At 38.3% G+C, this 22,571-nt stretch overlaps 2 protein-coding genes across 6 annotated transcripts in view; both read right to left on the bottom strand.

Annotated features, from left to right (window-relative positions):
- Window positions 1-22,571, bottom strand: part of PABPC1 (poly(A) binding protein cytoplasmic 1) — a 688,709-nt gene that overhangs the window by 618,524 nt on the left and 47,614 nt on the right. The gene's annotated exons all lie outside the window — the stretch shown is intronic.
- ANKRD46 (ankyrin repeat domain 46) lies at window positions 152-20,889 on the bottom strand. 5 transcript variants are annotated; one of them, XM_050970676.1, is made up of 5 exons: window positions 20,818-20,889; window positions 18,958-19,112; window positions 7,744-8,086; window positions 6,286-6,444; window positions 152-2,228 (listed from the first exon to the last, which is right to left on the bottom strand). In XM_050970676.1, the coding sequence occupies exons 3-5, from the start codon at window positions 8,052-8,054 to the stop codon at window positions 2,012-2,014; spliced, it is 687 nt and encodes a 228-aa protein (XP_050826633.1). In that variant the 5' UTR covers window positions 8,055-8,086; window positions 18,958-19,112; window positions 20,818-20,889; the 3' UTR covers window positions 152-2,011. The 5 variants fall into 5 exon arrangements, with proteins under 5 accessions (XP_050826633.1, XP_030088851.1, XP_030088855.1 ...); XM_030232991.2 differs by lacking the exon at window positions 20,818-20,889 and adding an exon at window positions 20,499-20,585; XM_030232995.2 differs by lacking the exon at window positions 20,818-20,889 and adding an exon at window positions 20,528-20,549.

Genomic DNA, 22,571 nt, shown 5'->3' on the forward strand with positions numbered 1-22,571 from the left:
AATCTCATTTATAGCAGCTGCATGGTTGCCATTTCTTGTTGTCACTTCTTGGGGAAGTTCCCCACTTCTGAAATATTCATTATCAATGCACAACTCAGTAAAATGGGGTAGCATCATTACTGCTGCACTAATGTAATAATAAACCAAAACATATTTACTACATGTATTTATTTGTGGCATTCACCCATAGTGAGAATACAATACAAATTATGCATATTATACATACTGAAAGACAATGTCATTAATCAAGATGCATGGTATTATTAACACAAATGTACTTATTTAGACAAGTAAATGTAGTTTAGGTATATGATGAGTTTATTTTTGTGAACAATGGTACTACAAGTAAAATACTCAGAAGAGGGATATGGTCTCATTTTTTGGTTTTTTTAAGATGTTTTCTTTTCTGCAGCATTGTGCTGTTAAAAAACTATTGTGTCATTAAAGTCTTTAATGACTTCAATAAAGTCATTAAAACTTAAGAACTGAGATTAAGATTTATTTAGATGCAATTTAGAATGGGGCCCAGCTCCAGCGAAACCCATATCACACATCAAAACAAAGACAACCACCCCCTTCATTCAAACCAATAAACAAGAAAGAAAAATATACATTGTACCAGAACAGAACCATGTAGGTTATATTTTAATGTACAATAAATGTTTTATGTTATTTAGCAACAACTGAGGAGTGGCTAATTAAAAAAAAAAAATATTGATTCCTTAGGCTGACAGAATTAATTTTGTTTGGGATTTGCAAGGCAATGGCAAAAGAGAACTAGATGTCTCATCAGCATGGGGAGAAAGAATCCACTTTGTTTGACAATCTCCCACTTACTATGCAATACCTTTCCAGCCTTCATAAAGAAGTATCTAATGGATTCGTATCCCTAGGTTGTTTACAACAAAGGGTTTCACAGCAAAATGGGAAGCAAAATAGGTATAGAAACACAGAATAGATCAAGATTTAATTTCATACAATGATTCTAAGTATTAGTATTTTAAACACCTTTATTCTGTATACTCAGAAAATAATTCATAAGCCTGTACGTTCTGTCTGCAAGCAAGTGAAATGGAAAACAATTCTAGAAAGGAATTCTATTCAATTAAGTTCTCTCCACAAACATGAAAACACAATCACATGGTTCAGTCTGACCCTTATGGGGGGATGAAAAAGTTATCCTTCATGATATATTTCACAATGACCTTAAAGAATTATTATATACATGGCAGAACACCTAAATCACTTTTTAATTACCCTTACAAAGAAAGTTTGCTTAGCAACATTTCAACAAAAATGCAACATTTTCAGCCCAAGTCTTCTTCTAAAGCACAACAAACAGTTTTATTCTACAAATTTTACTTCAGGCAGCTATTAAGAACATTAAATTCGTCTGGGAAGACACACTACATTAACCTAATAAATAAGGGAGTGATCTATACAACAGAGACATAGTAAAACTTGAACTATTTCTCATTCTTTTTATAAACTAGCAGATAAGAAACTATGGAGAGGCATTAAAATAACTATGGAGTTGCAGTTTATCACCATCTATATATCAGAAAGTGTTATTACATTATTGAGATTTCTTGAGGAGGACTTCTAAGAGTATTTTTCTTTCAACTGAAGCATTTACAAAAAAATCCAACCATAGATTTACCTCTCTACATAGAAAAAATAAACCAAATGTGGTTCTGTACTAGGATATATTTTTCATATGCAGGAATTTAATAACATAATGAAAGGCCTTTTCTAATCACAATATTTTATCAGAGAGGGCTATCTTCACATCTTGCTTGCAAGTCAAGGTAAGTCAGAGGTATCTTAGGAATGCTCTAGACATCAGTGTTTTACTTGAAATTAATTAATCCCTCTTTCAGAGGGGTAAATAGTAAGTACAAAAGGCAAACAGTATATACAGCTGCCACTGTCTGCACCAAGCAAATAATTCCAAGCTCAAAGTAAGATTAGATTAGAACAGGAAAATCGACTTCTGTACTTTGCATTTGCTTCAGTGCACCAGTTCAGGCTGGTTTTCTACAAAAGGAAGCACCCCACTAACATAATATGCTATCCCAAGGGACAGGAGAGCGATGACAATGATGAGGAGCAGCACCCTCCAGAAGCCCAGGTCTTCCACAAACTCCTGCCACGTTGTGCGGAAACTGGAAAGAACTCCTTCACCTTGCTGGAGGTTTGGGTTAAGAAGGGAATGGCTTTCCATTGCACTACAAAGGATTAAAGTTAAAAATACATCAGAGTAAAAGAATGCATCTGTAAGTATGACAGTGATCCCACTAAGGGCATCTGAAACATTCTAGATTAAAAATCAAACCCCTCCCTACTGATTTATAGCACTGCTTCTGCTAAATCAAGACAAATCAGATCAGAAAAACACTCCTAATTCTAAACTTATTTCAGCTGGAAGGACATTTTATTAACCTGTGCAAAGAGAATGATATTTGTATATGCATAACTGCACTGAATTTTCAGGCCTGCTACCCAGAAGCCTTCAAAGGTCAGTCTCCATAATTCCTACTGAATATGGCTTAGTAAAATATAATGAAGCATAAGTTAAGACCTCAAAGGGGCACACATGATTTGTTAATAAAACAAATAATGACTAAAAATAAACTCTGATTAATAAAATGGAAGCTTTAACCAATATTGAGATGCTGAGTTCTGCACTGACCTTTACTACTCCCTGGATATCTTTGTTACATGCCTCCTCTGAAAAAGCATTTAAAAAATCACAGAAAACAATAACTTTGGACAACAAGAAGTTCAGAAACCTTCTGAACAATTTGGCATTGCTGTGTTTTCTGACATATGGTGTTCAGTGACTGCTTTGATGTTTTACAATTCCACTACCAATCTATCAGGCCCCCTTAAATTGTCAAGACTATAGTCTAGGGAGTGGAATTCTCACTTTTAATGAAAAACAAATATAAAATCTGAGAGAGGCAGTCTTCTTGACAATTAATCACCTCTAGAAAAGACTTAAGTTGTCTCAAAATCCTGCACAGCTTCTTGTGTAATTCTTCTAATTTTGCTGGTTTCACAATTGTAACAGGACACTATCTGCTGCTTATGAAAAATCTCATGAATAGGAAAGCTTTTGCATAGCCTGATTTCACTTAAAATTTTGGCCATCTGCACAGTTTTACTACTTATTACTCGAGTACAATTACATACATGGCTGTTTACAGGATCAGGCCCTGACAACCACGGAAAGGAAATGGTGGAATCAATCACATATTCAATGATGTCAATAGCAGAATGCAAGCAAAAAAAAAATATTATCCTCCATTTTATCTGCCTTCCATTATCATATTCCTAGATATTTCATACAAGACTAATAATAAAAATTTTTAAAAATCAAGGAAAAGTAATTTCCAAGTCAAAACTAATTGTAGAAATGCTGCTGTTCTTCATGACAGAAATAAATTGAAAAATTATGGTTATCAGAAAAAAATCTCATTCACAATGCTCTCTTCTAAGATTATACCATGGGAAAACTTCACACTATTCATATGGTATTTCTTCTCAGGAAGTATAACCACTGAAGAACAATTAGCCTGAACTCCCACAGCTTGCTCAACTATTGCAGCATCATGTGCACAAGATTTCAGGAACTGCCCATTAAACAGCCTGTATTTTTGTTTTATAAATATTTACCATGCTGTAAAGCTATTTTAGCTTACCCATAGGTAAAGGATTTAGTAATCTTTCTTGCTTATTATGATTTCCCAAGCAAAACAAAGGGTTTAGTAAAAGACAGCCTTTGTGCAGAACTTACTCAGTAAGTACTAACTAGTTAATACATAACCACGGAGAGGTTAAATAAAGGTGCAATGCAATTTAAGTGGAAAGGTCACATGCTTGCTCATTAAAAACGGTACACAGAAAATATTTTTACTATTTTATATTATGACCCAATTAAAACCAATGCTATTCAAGATATTTTTTCTTATTACAAATTACAGCTGCATAAAAACTGGTAATGCAGCAACATGTCAAAGAAGAGAAGAGTTTGTGCCACACAGCCCAGACAGATGTTCTGTGTCCAGCAGCAGGTGGGAGTTCACATTTAGACAAGCTTGTGGCACAGCCACAGGTCCTGCTGGGCTGTGCAGAAGGACAGATGTCTGTGTGAGAGAGGGACAGAGGGAGCTCTGCCTCCTGGCAGCAGGGCCACTCCTCACCCGCAGGAGGGCAAAGCAAGCAAAACCAAATTTGACTTGGGAACAGAGCTCTGGCCTCTCCTTCCCGAGCAGCAGCAACTGCCTGAAACAAGGAGCTGAAAACTGAAGGCAGAGACTGTTTTTAGAAAGAGTGTTATTTCTTCATAGGTTCATATATAATGTAAGAGTTCAGAGTGCAGAGGACAGAAGACATTAATCTAAGTGTCCCTAAAATGTGAAAATAATACAAAGAGGGATAATTGAAACTGTGGAGGTCTGAAAAGCCAACTGGTAAAAAGATATTATTTATTTACAAAGCAAACAGCACACAAGCTCATTTGCTTTGGCTCCTGTAGGCATCTGTCATTTGTTACTTTAAAAATAATGTATTTCAGACATTTTAAACACGTTCCCAAACAAGCTGGGCAGTGCACTGTTTATGTCTTTGGGCCTGTCCCCAAGGAGAGTTGCTGACTTCCTGGCCAAAGCAAACAATATAACATTTATGAAGGTCAAATAACAGAAAGGAAGCTATGTTTGTTAAAGGGACACCATCAAATCAAAAACCAAAATTTAAATGGGGCTGAGCTGTTTGTCCACGTGTTTAAACAAAATCAATCTAAGTGCATTTCTGTGTGTCAAGAAATTTTCAGTAAAAGTTAGTGAAGTCTGAAAGGTAATATGCACTAATTCTTACAATGTACAACCAAGTAATTTTGAAAATAAAATAAATTTTTTGTTCCGGGGCTTAAAGCAATCTCTCTGACATGTAAAGTCACCTGATGTATAAGAAAGACCTTCATGGGAGTATTGGGTATTACTTCTGCAGTTTTGTTGGTTTTACCTTTTCTGTTTACTCAGCTTAGACCTAACTCTATCTATACAGCTTCTTTTCTGTTTACAGTACAGCCTGTCTACATTTTCACATAAACCAAGCAATAGTTACAAGACAAAACTCCCTGTCTTTTGTGATATAATGTTCCAGTAGTAATAGTTCATGGTCATCATTAGACAATATAAAAAAGCCACTTTTTTTTTTTTTTTTTAATGGGGTAAACAGCATAATAAGACATACTAGAGAGCAGAAGTCACCATTGCTTTATACAACAGGACTGACAGTTTTCTTTATGTAGTGAAAATGTCTTGTTTCGTGCTTTATAGGACTTCACTGCATTTTTCAGGACAGCATTAACTCCTGGAACTGACTAATGCACCAAGCCTGTTCTCCTTATATGTTTGTTTTTCGCTGAGAAACTTTTATTTTATAGCATACAGCTTTCAGTAATTACAGCTGCATTTTGTGCTACAGAATCTCAGTTTATTACTATTGATTTTCTCTCCCTTGTAACCCCAAGTTTTTGTCTATGCCATCTCAATTTTCCTCAAGGTTGCCTGATCTCATTTCTTGGTATGACTAATATGCTTTTGTTTTTTTATTTAAGAAAATTCTAAGGAAGCACAGTCCCAGAACCAGACTTTTAAGAACTCATTAACCTCCCTCTAACCAAACAATTTCCCTAAATGGTCAGCAATTTTCTCAAAATCTTCAGTTCTGCATTAACTATCTTTTTAGCAACCAAAAAAGTCTTATTCTCCATCTTTTCCAGATCTGCTAACAACAGAAATTTTAGCTACGACACCATATAAAATCCTTTATTCGAGTTCAGATGGATGAAAAGTCTCCCACCCCTTTTTTTTTTTGCATAGAAAATCATCAAAAGGATGATTAGGTTAGCCTATGATATCACAGGTTACCACAGGTTAGCCTGTGACACTGCCATTTTGCATTTCACTCTATTTCCCACTTGGCTTTGTGGTAGGTGGTAGAATATTTGTGTTTGGGACTCCGAATGGAAAATTAGTAATTTTTTTTTAAATTTTACCATAAAATTAAAATCTCAATAGAAGTTCATTTTTTTCTCACATTGGATCAGTTTAAAGAGATTTTTCCAAAATTTAACACTCAATTTTGATTTTGTTTGATAATGTCAAGTCAAATTTGATATTATGTGTTTTGAAGAATAAGCAATCAAGTCAATCCCAAAACTCTAAAAGCCATAAACATTATTTCTCCTGGTAGTTATTTTTGTTTGGTAAATACCTTTCACTTTCAGCTGTCTGCATAGTCTCCAGCTTTGAGTGAGCTCCTCTGTTAAATCCTTTCACCTCCTGCTCCTCTAAAGATTCCAGCAGTCTAATCACATCTTTATTCACACCCCTTCGTTTGGCAAGAACAAGCGGTGTTGCACCTTGGTGGTTGCTAAAACAAGCCCATAAAAAGAGAGAAGAAAATTTTAACACAGAAACTTTGTAACAAGTCAACTCAGCATAACATAGTACATTTTAGTAAATCCTGAGAACTATTTTCTGTTCTATCAGACAGTAATAAATTCCTGTCTATCCAAGTTACAGCACAATTAGCTATAGAAGATAATACGTGTATTTAGGTTTGAAATTGCACAACTCTTTTCCCCCTCTAATAAAATCAAATTCTTAGGACTCTAATATAATTGGAATCTCTGGGTGTTACAGCAAAAGAAAAAAAAAAAACAACAACAGTAGATTTATGACAATGTTCAAGTTTAAGCTTGATTTCAAGAAAGAATTGTGCAATCTGGCTCCTAATAGTTCCTTTTCCATAAGGGTATTAGGACATGAGGCAGAAATGAAATAAAATACAGATGGTCCCTCTGCTGCTATTAAAATAATACTGAATAGGTCCAGAGCTGCCTTTAGACCAGGAATTTCCACCAGAGCTGTTTGAAATGAGGGGAAAAAGTTCCAACCCACAACCCATAAATAATCTGGTCTACCAATAACTAGTTTTGCTGAGTTGAAAACACTAATGAGGGACAGGTGAAAAAGGGACAGATTTAAAAACTCAAAGGTTTTGACATTACTTCTGGCTTTTGCACACATTGTGAACATGCAGAAAGTTCCACAAACAAAGTAATTCAGCACAGGAATGAAACAGCTAGTTATTTTGCAGCTTGAGAGCTTCCATCTGAGCACTGGCATCTGACAGCTGCTGGAAGCCAGAAGGAAAGAATATACAATATTCTGAGTCACAGACTTTGAGGGAGGGCAAAAACACTGAAAGGAAGCATTGTTACCAGAAGAGTATGGTAATGAACTGACACACACAGATACTGTATTTTCTTTGTCTTAGATAGTACCACAGTAGAAAATGGGGTGGAGAAATTCTTTTAAAGTAGTCAATGTGATTTTTTCTTTGGTGCCAACCACCCACACCTGGCTGTCTGGCCAAACCAGGGCAGCAATGTCATCAATGAGGCACAATTAGATACAGCAGCACACACCAGCAGCAGCTATTTACATTTGCTTTGCCTGTTGCACAGACTAGCAGAAGTGGCCTCTTACTGTTTTTCTGCCTTTTTATTTATTTATTTTTTTAATTAGGTGGTATCTTTGTAAAATAGAATTGTACCAAATACAGCATTTCAGCAACAGCAGATTTATATGCAAGGCTCTTAGATTTATATGCAAGCTGACAAAAGACTAATATATCCTAAAATAAGTACTGTAAAAAGTGACTTACCAAATATCAATTTTAAGTCCATTAGAAACTAGGAACTGGATGGTATCAACATGCCCACACAGGTGGAGGGCTGTGTTACCCTGGTAATCAGTGGCTAGCAGGTCAGCACCAAATTTATGCAAGAGCTGACAGATGTCTACATTTCCTCTGGCTGCAGCCAGGTGAAGGCCAGTTCGGCCTCGGCTGTCACGGATGTTTGGGTCAAAGCCACTCTCCAGGAGCCGTTTGGAGTAGTTGAAATCTCCATCAATACAAGCCTGCAGCAGCGGCACATTGGTCTGGGAGGAGTCGTTCACAAACACGTAGGACATTGCTCTGACTCTCTCAGGAGGAGGTGACCAGCCTGCAAGTAAAAGGGGGAAGAAATGATGGTGAAACCAGGCACATAAACACAATGCTAATATTCACTAGATTGCTCAGGTCCCAAACAAGAGTGCAAACTAGCTTATAGGTCAACTCTGAAGTCTTCCTGTCATACACATTAACTTTGTGTGCTGCATTCCCTTCTGGTAAAAAAGAAAGAGCTCACACCTCTGGAAAGAGCAGCAAAGCTTTGTTAGGAGAGAAAACTGGTAAGATCTCTGCCACAGATGCCAGACAGGTGATTAGTTTTCAACCTAGTAAGGAACCACATGTAGTAGTATTGATATTAAAGGGCAAACCACCACAGATTGAGACAGAAAGAGAGAACCTTTCATAAATGGGGAAACTCTAAACAATTCAGTCCACTGGTACAGTCACACTAACTGCAATTTTTACCAGCTATAAGCAAAATTGCCCTAATGGACTTTCACCCTCTGAATTTGAACTTCAATGCACAAACTACAGTACAGCTAAAAAAGCTTAATAAAAATACTAGTTTCTTCATTCTGCAAGAAATGTATTTTTGAATAGTCTTTGAGAACATTACTTTTACAGTGTCAGAGAAACACAAACTGTAAAACAAACAAGAACAGCAATACAGAACACAAAAAACTGAATGTATTAGGTGAAATTGCCCACCAAAAACTGGAAGTGGGTGCAAGGAAGACAATGGTAAAATCAAGCACAGAGCTACTGTGAGTTTGAGTAGAACCCCAACACGGAGAAATACAAATGCAGTTTCTCTGGCTTAATACTAAATAAAGGATTAAGCCCATTTATGTATCAGGACATAAAAGAGGAAGATAAATGTTTCACCATGGATTACTTGGTATAGGACATTTGATGAACTATGATTTCAGTTTTGCAGAAGAATATTTTAAGGGTGAGTCAAATCATGCTGACATTGTGTGCTTACAGGACACAGAAAAGATGACTTGAAAACAATAAGGAAAAAGAGAATGATTTAGCAAGAGAATGGTAGAATGTCCATGAGACAATTTTAAGAAGCAATGAAAACATCTAGAAGACTGGACAAGAGTCTTCTTTTTGTACTGCCTCAGAGAAGTGGTAAAAAAGAAAAAAAAAATCATATAAGTAAGTAAAATTCCTCTAGAAGAAATCTCAATAGATGCATGACAAAGTTAAAGTGATAGGAGGGAAACGTGATTTTACTAGATAAGCTTGGAATAGAAAGTGAACTGAAACGTCACTTGAAGCAGTATTTTTCACTTGCCCAGGGGCTCTATTCTGGGCTCACGGTGTAGCAGTGTTCTGATTAACTATCTGAATCTCTTATTAAAACTGCTATACACAGATTTAAATTTTCTCATCTATATAAGGTATCCTTCCACACCAGTGCACTCTTTCAGCCAGGACAATGGAAACATGGCCAGTAGCCAAAGAATTCAATTTAAAACCTCTCCTTTTATGAGAGTTCATAATGTCTATATTTTATAGCTCTTCCCCCATGTTTTAGATCAAATTCAAGATCAAAGTACCTAGAGAAGTATTTTCAAAATGTTTACAGACTGGTCTGAATAACAGCTCTAGCATTGGGGGCTGTTGAGTTTAATAAATCATATTTAAACTTCACTAGGCTGTGTTTCCTATCTGGACAAATTCTGCTGCATATATCAACACTTGTCTAGTTTTCCAGTGCAGGAATGCACGCTTTTTTCTTTACTGGATGATGAAGAGAAAGAGATAGAAATAAATTCTATGTCTTGGTATCTGTATAAGGAATGATTCTAAGCAGAGTACATTCCTCTAGGCTGCAAGTATGTTTATAAGCACATGACAGTACATCACTGGCTCAAGAACTCTTTTCCACAACCATCTCCAACAGCAAGTGGCCGGTTCACTGATACACCATAAAACTGAGAGTGAGACTGGAGTCATGTAAGGCACCAACAGCCTCCTTATAACCCTATGCAAAAAGAAAGGAAAATGTAATTACTCCAATTTTCAGTGAGTATGTTACAACACCCTGGACGCTACAAAGCTATGATTCCCAGCTGACAGCAATTTCAATTTTCTTGCCCATTTTCCACCCAAATCATGAATGATATGAGAGTTTTTCTTCCACTCTGCTCATCCAGTCTTCACTGAGAAAAATAATGGGCCCAGTTTCTCTGTGATGTGACTGTGACCTTTATATTCTGCACTAAATCTTCCCTAAAGCAAGATCATAAATCATTTTAAAACCTCCAATTATCAGCCATAGTAGCAGCATATCAATACCACAAACCCCTACTCACATTTGACAAAAAGTGATTTGCTTGTAAAATAATGCTTCAGTGTTTAAACCTGCTTAATAAAACAAGGCCAAACATAAATCAACATGAGAATATTATACTGGAAGAAACGTAGGCTGTCTGAGAAACAGCATGGCATGCTCTGGTAAATATAGGCTAATGGCTGTATTTTCATACCAGACATGTATGTCTGGTAAAGCCTTACAGAATTCCCCAACTGTGATGAAACATTAGCTAATAATACCCAGGAAAAAAAGTCACCTCCTTATCTTCTCAGAAAAGGAAGCACAAATACGGCAATTAACAGAAAGTGTGTGTGGAATCATTCTGATTCAGAATTTATCATCACTAAAATCATCAATTTTCTAGAACTGATCACTCATGTGCAGAAGACTAAAGTAAAACCTTAGTATTTCACAGTAAGAAAGACAAAGATGAGGCAAATCCTTCTTCCCAATACTTGAAGATTGTGGACTAAGCAAATGCATTCACAAAAAAAAAAAAAATCTGGACCATCTGGTTTGATTTATCTTTGTGATTAAAAGGATTTTTTCTACTAACACAATTCTATTTCACATATGGCTAGCTAACCTATGCCAAATACAAGCTGCACACAAAGCTGAACTATGCACCATCTTTAAAATGTCAGTCCCCAAACAGCCTGTTCTTGCCTCAAAATTAACCCAACCTAGCAAAATTTTCTGTGTAAGAAAACTCATTAAAAAAAATCACAAGTAATATTAAATAGGTATGTCTCATCAAACAAATGGTGATTACATTTCTGCCCACAGTATCAAAAAGCTTTTTATTGCAATGACTATCTGATACAACAGACTTAGGAGCAACATTTAGAAACAAAACAGCGTTAGCCATTCAATTTAAATTGTTTCTGAAAGGTGAAACAGGTAATGACTCTGAACCTGTCCATAAGCTGATATCCTCTCAGTAAGGACTGATTTCATAAGCACCAATTAGGACAAATGGACTTTCATTAGTAACAAGACACAAAATATTGCAAAATGACCATCCTGAACATCCCAAAAAATTACTACTACTACTACTTAAATAAATCTAATTTTTAAAAACTGAAGTAAATGACTGCTTGTAAAAATGCATCACTATCTACTGAAAATGTATCTGTTAAATAATATTTTTGTTTAAAAAAAAGGTTTGCTTTTAATAACTTGGCACTTTGACAGAAAATTAGTTTTGTGAAAAAAAGTAAATTCAAAGGATCCTCCCAGCTAGAAGGATTCCCATTAGAAAGGCATCATATAAGACTACATTTTCTCTAGATTTATACATTTATTTAGCCTCAACACAATGTACTTCTTAATTAATAACTTTAGAAATCATGCTCTTCAATGACACACGTAGTACAGGATAAAAAAATTTAACCAAGCTGTTTTGTTTTCAAAAGGAATCACTTATTTAAGTGATTCTGTAAAAAATATTTGCTAGGAGCCAGTTGTCTCTCACTATTTTGTGTACAACAGTAACTCACTGTCACACACTGACCTGTTGCAGGCACATTCTCATCTGCAGAAGACAGGAGTGATTTTGAAAAATTCAAATCACAGAGCTAAATGCAAATTCTGTCACTTCATAAACTAGTCCTAAAAATTTGTGTTAACTGTGCACAGTTTTATTTTACAGTAAATATATGCTGTTGTCTCTGCTACCAAATAGCCTCAGGAAAAGGAGAGAACAGCTCCACATGAGAAACACCACCACTCATGGGACCCATCCCTCCCATACAAAAGTATTAATGAACCTGCCAAACTGGGATTAATCACCAGTCACTGCTCCATAGGAGATATTAGTTTGGGAAAACTATGTTTTTTTCCCACTACATTCAGGAAAACTGAACTTACTGCCTCTATTTTAAAACAACACATAAGTACCACAGAACAATCTCAAATTGCTCATCCTCGAGACTTCTCACTATTAATACAAACTCTGACATCTAGAACCTAGGCCTCAGTAAGATTACCACTAGGGAAACTGCCCCCACCAAGAAATGGAAACTAAAATAAATCCAGGAAACAGTAACCTCCAATGCCAGCAAACTCACCATACACGTACTTGCAAAATTTGCGTTTGTCAACTACCTTGTGGTAAACAGCATCCTCTTTCTGTAATGCACTTTGAGAGCACTTCAGTGGCAGTGGCTTGCAGAGCTCTTCCTCTTCATTATTTAAGAGGAATATTTTTTTAAATGAAAAACATTCCAGTACTTTGCTTAAAATGCTGAGGGAGAAATTCCTTGCTAAGTTTTAATGCACATGTGTATTTATGTGTAAGTTACTGAGAAGTCATTTAACTGAATAAATATTATATTTAGTAAAAAACTATGTGATCAACTCATTTCCATTTAGGAAAAAACCCCAGCATGTACATCAAAGCCCACTTAAGTTCTGTATTTACTATTACAAATCTTTATCTTTTCAGTACAACCAGAACAGTTTTATGGCTCCACCAATATGGAACTGCTGCTAAAAGCAGCACCTCAGATTAAGCACAGCGTGATGCCTATTTTACACACCGCTATATTTTGCAGATTTCCCCTTTTTAACTTTAGCTATTTTTTCAACAGTTCCTGGATTTGAGGTATCACAGCAGGTTTATCACACCTACATGCATTCTCCTGTCCCTAGTCAGCCACATGGGTAGGTGCCAACAGAATAACATCATTTATGCCATTTGTTTCCAATAATTCCCATTCCCTTATGCAGCCATGAGACATCCAGGTAATGATCTCTTGATGTCAGGCCATCCTGTAAGCAGAAACTCTGGGGCACTGCATATACAAAGGGCTTTACAAGGACAGGCTACAAAGTGATTTATGAAAAAGGTTTAAAAATTATTGCTGCTCTTATGGATCAGCAAATTATGGCATTGGGAAGCAGGGAGCTTTGCTCATTATTGCCCAGTATGTCAACACTACAGGATAAAAAATATACAAGGCCTCAAATGCCAATCCAGGGTTGCAGAATGCTTCCCCAAATAAAATAGTTCAAGCTTTGTGTACTTAGGTACACAAAACAAGGGAAAAATAAGAAAGTGATCATTCATTTAAAATGCCTTTATTAACAAGCAGATTTATAAACATTTTATCCTTGCTAAACTTAACTGGTAATTCAGTTGCATTACATGTTTGAGCACATTTAACTTCTATCAAATATACAGCTAAGTATTTTTGAACATTGCTCATCTTTCATCTTCTGTACAAGAACTATTTAGGAAAAAAGCAATTTACAGATTTTTTTTCAATTAATATGCAACTAATTCCTCACAATTGGCTCAATTAAACCAGTATATAGCTGTACTTCTCTGATCATTGTGGCCAGTTTGAACACATCTGTTTTTATATAAAGTTATTGAATCATATCAGTCATAATTATCAAGCTCTTCACAAAGCTTTACCTGAACTCCTTTTTTGTTTCTGCTGGGAACACGTAGGGTGTATGCTGGTCAAGAAAATATTAAAGGTTACTATATATTGTTTTGTTATTGGTTTAATAGTCTGGTTATTAACAGAGTAGCGAGAATTTGTCCCACTCTTAATTAAGTGTTTTTGTTTAAATTAGCGGCGGACTCGGAGCAGCCTTCTGGAAAAGACACTGACGAGGGCTGTGCCCGGCTGGCCGCAGGCTGCCGAGGCAGGAGCAGCACTGGTGGCTGGACGGACACTGCCACCACGTGGACTGCTGAATTCCTGTCCGACTGGAGGGACAAGCACAATCACAGAATGCTTTGAGCGGGGACAGACCTTAACAGGTCATCTGGTCCAGCTTCTTGCCATGGACGGGGACACCTCAGACACCACTAGACCAAGGCTGCTCAAAGCCCCATCCAGCTTGGCTTTGAACACTTCCAGGGATGGGGCATCCACGGCTTCTCTCGGAAACTTGTTCCAGTTGTTCTTCACCCTCACAGGAAAGAATTTCATTCTTATATCCAATCTAAACCTTCCCTCTGTCAGTTTAAAGCCATTCCCAGTTGTCTATCATTTCATGTCCTTGTAAAAAGCTCCTCTCCACCTTTTCTGTAGGTCCCCTTTAGGTACTGGTGTGGTGTGTAAGCCTTGATTGACATAGACCACTTTTTCTACATTTGTGGTGTTTTCTATTTTTCTGGGAAGGAAATTACGAAAGGCCTGAAAATAAGATTTTATGAAACTTTATTAAAAGGATTCTGAAATCCTAACTGCTACTTCTTTGCAGTATAAACAGCATTCTCATTTAATCTTTGATCCTCCATTAGTGAAATGAGGACTTAGGTATGTTGCTTGAGTTCTGAAACCAAAGGTATTTAATTTTAAAAAGTATGTATTTATGCCTGTTTCCTAAAAATCATTCAAAAGTAAATGCAAAACACCCCCACACCCTCACACAAAAAGCCCAGTCCTTAGCTAGACAAATACTAAGTCCAAGATGACATATTTACTAAAATGGGGAAAAACTTTCTGTGTCCAGGAGGAATCATCAGAAATCAGAACTTAATAAAAGCAATAATGCAAACTAAGAACCTGTCACCAAATTACTTGTTTTATATAGTTCATATTTTCTTACTTTTTTCCCTTATAATATATATATTAGCTTATGTGTCTTTAGTCATGCATAACCTTGATGACATGGCCTTAGTGCACAACATCAAATCTGGTTTAGTGGCTAGTGAACAGAAACAAATCACTTTTAAAAGCAGATGGCTCCTAAATTTGTATATATTTATATATAACTGTATGCTTGACTTCATCTTTGAAAAAATATCTTGCTTGTTCATTGAAGTTCATTATTTTATACCAACAATGTATTTATATCAATGTACCAATGATAAGACAACTAAACACGCAACTCTTACTACAAGTACTGGATATGAATATTTCTGTTCAGAATTTTCATGTTCACACAGTAAATCACTAAACCAGTTTATTAAAGACAAATAGTAAACTGATAAATTTACTCTTTCAAATATTTTAAATATATATCAACACAGCATGACTTTAAAAACTTAAAAGTATCACAGTGGATTTATGTGACAAGATAAAATGGTAACACTATTAAGGTTGTATGTCTAACTACTATATACATAGTGATACTACCTTTGCTAAATAGTTGCTTCACCACGCTTAGACTCAAAAAAATTTCTACATGTAGGCAAACATGTAATAGTACTAGTGACTGCCTAACTTCAGTCTAAAGGGATTGAAGGGAGTAAACCAGCAGCCTAAGCATTCCCAGGACAACATGCAAGTCTGAGGAGAATCATAGAGGTCAACCTCAAGCTTCTGATCTGCACAGGGGCTGAACTGACCAAAAATGCAATGAAAGATGATTGAAAAGAACCTGAGAGTGAGGTAGCTCAATTGATGTTTACCAATTGCATCAATTTATCCTGCTGATCTTGAAAATAAGAGACATTACATACACAGATAACTTAGTAAATAGCAGTAACTCATCTGTAAAAGACTCAGTCAATATTCAGCATGAAAGCCGGTGTCTAGTCAATGAACAGCAATACCCATGTTTCTTTCAAGAGGTTTGACAAGCTCTATTTGAGAAAGGATGAAGAGAAACTGTGAAAAAAGTCCACATCAATTATGACTTCTGTGAATAAAGAGCCAACATAAAGTAGCCACAGCAGATCACAGCAAAGGTCCTTTTAGGCCTAGTATGATTTTGGAAATGGTGGCAAAAAGCAGAGAGCAGAAAGAACATAGAATAGGGCAAGCATATATAATATTGCTTTTTCTATTCAAAATGGATGGGGTTTTTACATATTTGGCTCCACCTCCACCTCTGAATCTGCTCTTTCTCCTCTTCAACACAAATACTTCTAATACCCACAACATACTCTGGTAAGTTCTCCAACTCAGTTCTTATGAAGAACAACATCTTTTGATCTTGCTGAGTCAGGGACTTGGTAGCTTCCCTTGTAGACCCCCAGCTCTCCTGAGGGAAGAACAGACTGTGTATCTCTGTCTGTTCTTCTCCTGCCATTCATGATTCTACGGGCCTTCACCACAGCCTCCTCAGACAGCCCTTTCCAGGATGAATTTTGAAGTCCAACTTTCTTGGTCATTCCTCATTTGGAAGGGGGTCTGTGTCTGTGACCATTCTTGTTTTGCTTCTCTGAATCTCACTCATTTTAACTCTGTTTTGTGAGCTGGGAGACAGAGCAGGGTTGATTCAATCAAGATGTTTGGGGTGAACCACGGATTAACAAGTGTCATGACAAAATCCTTTGCTTTGCTCTTTACTTGTTTATCAGTAATATTCACTGGGGTTTTTTACCTTTCTTACAGCTGCTTAACATTGTTGTCATATTTTTATGAATAATTCATCAAAGCTACAAGATACTGCTCATTACTGAGAAGTAATGGAAAGTTAGAATTCTCTCTATGCTATCTGAATCCCTCTACTTACACTGAACTCATCTGCCAGTATGTTGCACTATCCAGTTACTCAGTTTTACAGGGCTCTTTGAAGCTTTTCATGGTTGACCCTCTCTTTACAACCCATGTCCTGGCAAACACTATCACCTTGTTGCACACTGCCTTTTCTAGACTGTACATGCAAATTCTAACAGTTCAGAAGCCAGAACTGAACCATGCAGAACTAAAATTATTCCAGTCTTACTGATCATAAGTTGACTAAAACTGATGTCCTGGATCAAGGAGATCCAACTCACCCAGCACTCTGCTATCAGGAGCGGCCATCAGAGATCCTCCATTGGGAGAGCACATGAACCTGGCTGCTTCCTGCAGTCCATTCTCCACACACACCCAGCAGCCACCACAGCACATCGTGGACCTCCCTGAGCAGCTCTTTTAGCAGCCCCTCAACAGAATTTTTGTCCATTTTCTCATTCCTGGATTTGCTCACACTGCCACCACAGTGCCCCTGTCATCCTTCCCTGTATCCATCCGAAACTACCTCCCAACAGCCCCAGCATGCAACTCCCATTTCAGTGCCTCAACACTGGATGAATAACGATCACTTTACTCACTGTCTTCATTGCATAACCCTGGTCATGTCCCAGCAATATCCTCTGTGAACAACCTTGACTTTTCAGTCTTTCCTCTTAAGGAAACTGATCCGCTTGTTCCTTTCAGTTACCCTCCCCTATCCCACTGTGTCCTTCTTCCAATGCAGAGACTGGAACCACACCAACTACCCCAGATGTGGGTGCACCAGCTGAGGCAGCAAAATGGTGCCCTCTGTCTTCTTCTCCCTATTTCTTTGAGGACAGTCACCATTTTCCTGCCTCTCTGGCTGCCACAACACACTGAACTTAGGTTTCCAGGGAACATTCAGTGGTAACTCCAAGTGTTTTCTCTTTATTGGTGACTTCCAGTCTTGAGTTCACCACCATATGAGCATGGTTTAGATTATTTTACTCAAGACATCATCTTACTTTGTGTACACTGAAGCTCGTGTGCCACCTTTCTGCCTCCTTCCTTTTTTTGGCAATTTCTTTTTGCCTTTATAATTTTTCAACCCAACAACTTCTGCATGTAAGAAATGTCTCTGATGCTACACGCATCCACTCTCCTCAAAAGCCTCTAGTATGGTACTTTGTTTTAATGCTTCCTGAAGATCCACATCTCCTGTATCTACAGGCCTACTCAGTAACCCTGAGTAAAAGCTGATGAGTCTTGGATGTAGCAAAACTCTGAAGATGTAGCCATTCTCAGACAGAACCAGCCCCTAAGGTACTAACACATAACACAGACAGTGAAGAAGACATACAAGCATTTTACACCATCCATGGGAAGCCCATACACCTCAAGCCATTCCTGAAATGTCCTGCTGCCCTTTTTGTCATCATCCACCACTGCTGGTCACTCAGCAGACACTCTAATGCACTCTAAGAGGTCTTGAGCATGCCGAAGAATATCATAATGAGCAGATTTATGCCTTTGAGTTTATATTATAAAATTCAGCTGATGTAGCTGCATTACTTGGATGTCAGAAATTTGCTGACTGACAAAATTGGTGTTTAAGCAGCCCTGTTCCACAGCCAATTGAAATTTTATTGAAAAAGTAAAAGAAAAAATGCCACTTGGAAAAGTGGTGCTGATAGATGAATGATAGCCAGAATCTAAGTCCTGTAAGTACAGAAAAGGCTGCAGTGGGGGACTGCACAAGATAAAACCATTTTTCCACATATTTTTCAAGTATCATCTTTAAATAGCAAAGCAAACCACAACCAAACTGACCATTTCAGTATCTGTGCTCCTGACTTACAAACACAATAAACACTCACAATGGAAATTTGGAACAAACCCATACGCTCAAGACAGGCCTGCTGCCTACTCTAACAGCATTCTATGGATGGTCTTTCAAGAAAGCTCAGTGCTTCAGCGATCATGTGTTTCACATAATATGCATAAATCAATGCCCTCTAAAATATCTTATGTGCTTATTAACTGATCTATCTGGAAGTGAAACATCCACAACTTGAGATCATGTAGGGAGGTATTAACTGACAGACTGACCAAAAGAAAAGAGTGGCAGCCTGCAAAATTCCAACATACCCAAATCCCTAGAAAAACTTCTAGTAGTAGTTCACTCCTTGGACAATCAAGTACCTCAGGTCTTGAACTGCAGACGAGGACTTCAAGGTCACGTGCTCAAACATTAAGTTCAAAAGAACGTGAGGTGAGATGACACAATTAACTTAAAGCACTGCTTCAAATCCCTTGCTCTTGCTGATGAGACAACTTTAGCTGAAGGACACCAAAACCTGAAGAGAGGAAATTTCTGTGTCACTGATTGCAGATCAGACCTGAATTTTAGAGTCCACTCTTGCAGAGGCAAACTCACACTGCTCTGGTAAGAAGACAGCAGATGCACATACTACAGTTCAACCTCCACCTCATTTCAGCTTACTCGTCACAACTTTTCTTTGACACAAAAAAGCCAGCAATTAGCCATTGTCATTTCCTGATTGTCACCAACTCTACTATTCAGACTGCAAACATTACTATAAATATTTTTCTTCTAAAAAATAATTCAACAAGTTCTTGCTAATAACCTATTTCACAAACAAGCAAAAAAGAAAAACTGATCTATAGTCTACAGGTAACACTAAACTTAGGCCTCTGCTGCAGCAAACAAAAACATTATTTTTACAAACCAGTTACATTCTATCTAGTAAGTGTTCAGTTTTTGCTCTTCCTTGACCTTTTGGAAGGCTGGTCCTGAATATCATGGTTAGAAATTTTCATATATTATTAATCTTAAAATCTATGTTAAATTATTCAGGTATTAACATGATCCTTTACTCAATTTATTTCCCTCATAGTGTTTACCTTGCTGGTTAAACAGAAAGCAAAATTACAATTATTCTGCAAAATTAAAAAAAGCCAAATGTTCTTCCAACAGACTCTTAATTTCCCTACTTGACCTCGGCATATCTTCTGTTTCAGTTCCAGTTCTTTTGCTGAGAATTATTAACATTATACAAAGAATTCTAGAGTTCTTTTCATAGATAATAGTAACTCTTTTAACTGGATCACTGTAGTAAGCATTTATTTTTCTGCAATTCATTATCTTGTACCTACCTAACATTCTTTGGTTTTGTGTTGCTTTCAACTGGTAAGAATTTCTTCTACAAATTTTTTGCTTGCAACTTTGTTACAACTCTAAACCCTCATTTTTTAAATTGTTATTAAACTTATTTCATACCTTAGTTCTCAGGATCACCCAATTCTTTCTATGTAGTACTATAAACCTCTTCCTTACTGTCAGTGCCTCCCAACTCCCCATCACTATCAAATTAAGACAGTAAAGTTTTAAATGCTACATCAAGACCTCTATTAAATAAGATTGGTCTTGAATGATCTTCAAAGAACTATAATTTTATGCCCTCTGATACTCAGATTTGATGGATTTTACATTCAATATTGCTCACCATAGTTTGTTTTTAATTACTTACTTATCCTGTCTACAATTCAGGTGTTATCCCTACCTTTTCACCACAATAACAACGTGCAGCAGCTTTAGTGTGGTCTAGAAAATTAAAAAGGGAACTACTCCATTTGCTATAAAAACAGTAATTGCTTCATCAAAGGCAGTTATGACAGCAGGTTAAAACACGTATTTCAGTTTTTTCACTTATCTTGTTTACCCCTGGAAAGCACGTTCAAAGGCGCTCACTTGCCAATGCCCGGTCAGCAGGGCGGCCGCGCCCCCGTCCCGGTCCGCGTTCCCCTCCCTCCCCTCCCCTGAAGGCTGGCACTGCTCCCGCAGTTCTCCCACCAAACGGCATCACAGCGCTCCACCTCTCCGGCTCCCGGGCCGGGCTCTGCCCAGGGCCCGTCCCCGGGTCCCTCCCCAGGCCTGGCACAGGCCTGTCGGAGTGACAGCGTCCTGCCGCGCCTGCCGTGCCCTCCCAGGCCTCCCGCTGCCGCCCCGGCCCCGCGGTCCCGGCCCCGCTCCCGCCCTACCTGCGCGGGGCTCTCGGGGGGCGCGCGGAGCCGGGCGGAGCGAGCTCCCGAGCGGGCGCGCGCGCCCCCTGCTGGGCGGAGGCCGCCGGACGCTCCGTGCCCATCCGCCCCCTCCCGGCGCCCTGGGCCGCGGCACGGAAAGCAGGAACGGCGTGGCCAGCAGGACCAGGGAAGTGATCGTCCCCCAGTACTCGGCTCTGGTGACGCCACCCGTCCTGTACTGGGCTCAGTTGTGGGCTCCACCATTCAGGAAGGGCATTGAGGAGCTGGAGCGAGCCCAGAGAAGGAGGAGGGAGCTGGGGAAGGGTCTGGAGCACAAGCCCTGAGCGGAGCAGCGATGGGGCTGGGGGTGTTCAGCCTGGAGCAAAGGAGGCTCGGCTGTGACCTGACCGCTCTCCACAGAGCCCTGAGAGCTGCAGCCAGGTGGGGGTCGGGCTCTTCTCACACGTAACAAGTGACAGCACAAGAAGACGTCGCCCCAGGCTGTGCCAGGGGTGGTTTGAGTTGGACATTAGGAGGAATTTCTTCACAGAAAGGATGATTAAACACTGCCCAGGGAGGTGGGAGAGGCTCCAGCCCTAGAGGTGTTTAAAGACTTAAAGACTGGACCATGGTGTGGTTGATGGGATGGTGTTCCGGCAGAGGTTGAACTCAATCTCAGAGGTATTTTCCAACCTAACTGATTCTGTGATTCTGCGATTTTGACGCTGCTGTGTGTGCTAGCCCTATAACACCACAAAAATCAGCAAGCTAAAAATTCAGGCAGAAGTACAGTGCCTCTGTCCCCGCCTCACCTCAGCACCAAGGTTCTCTGAGTATATGTGAATGGAAGCGGGGGGGAGAGGGGGGAAAGGGTGGGAGCTGAAGTTGACTTCACCCAAAATATTAGTGTAGCTTTTTTTTTTTGGAGGATGATACCTCAGCAGGTCAGTAAACGAACCACGACAGTCTGGTCTGCTTGGAAGGATCAGAGGAAATGCATGCCTTTCCCAGACAATGCCTAGGTGGCAATAGCCTGCTCAACCATTATTACAGACACTCACAGAAACATTACAAGCTGATACGTAAATACTTTTTCTTGCTAATAGAGTAGCACCTTTTCCTGCCAACCCTCCTCTTTCTGCTCCAACAGTGTATGGGAAAGGGAAAACAAAACAAAACGCAGAGTCTCAGCACCATTCTCACTAGTAACTAGATTTGTAAAAATTCTAAAGAACAGTGCACAGGCAAAGAATGAGAGTGAAGGGTTTTGGTTGGTTTCTGGGGTTTTTTTTTGTTTTGGTTTGGTTTTCTGGTTTATTTTTTTGTTGCTTGTTTGGGTTTTGGTTTTGTGTGTTTTGTTTGTTTGTTTTCTTTATAATTCAAGACTTCAGCAATGGGTTTATTATTTTCAGACAGTTAGTTTTAAAAGACAGTATCTAAAATAAATTATTAAGGTCCTCTTGTCTTATTTTCTCAAATACATAGTTATCTTCATTTGGCCCAACTAAAAATCTTTTCCTTGAGATACAACCCAAATGAATTACATGCAGGGGAGCAAACAAACAGTTAGAAGGGCATATGCATTTCAGTAATTATAGGTAGATACAAACAAGCTAGAAAATCTCACATAATACAGTTCAGGTTGATCTCTTTGGGATATTTCAGAGAGAACAGAATTATTTTTTTCCTGCTGGAATACAACACAAGAACAGTTACTTCTGCTCTAAGGCTTATCAAACTCTTTATCCTCCCAAAAAATTAAGTTCTCCTCC

This window comes from Serinus canaria, chromosome 2 (genome assembly GCF_022539315.1).
Source record: "Serinus canaria isolate serCan28SL12 chromosome 2, serCan2020, whole genome shotgun sequence".
Lineage (NCBI taxonomy): Eukaryota > Metazoa > Chordata > Aves > Passeriformes > Fringillidae > Serinus > Serinus canaria.

Bases quoted from the DNA above. Each gene is read 5' to 3' on its own strand.
- ANKRD46 (XM_050970676.1), bottom strand. From the start codon at position 8,054: ATGTCCTACGTGTTTGTGAACGACTCCTCCCAGACCAATGTGCCGCTG. The intron at 6,445-7,743 runs GTAAGTCACTTT...GGCTTGTTTTAG, and splicing joins GGACTTAAAATTGATATTTG to CAACCACCAAGGTGCAACAC. The intron at 2,229-6,285 runs GTATTTACCAAA...AATCCTTTGTAG, and splicing joins CAGACAGCTGAAAGTGAAAG to TGCAATGGAAAGCCATTCCC.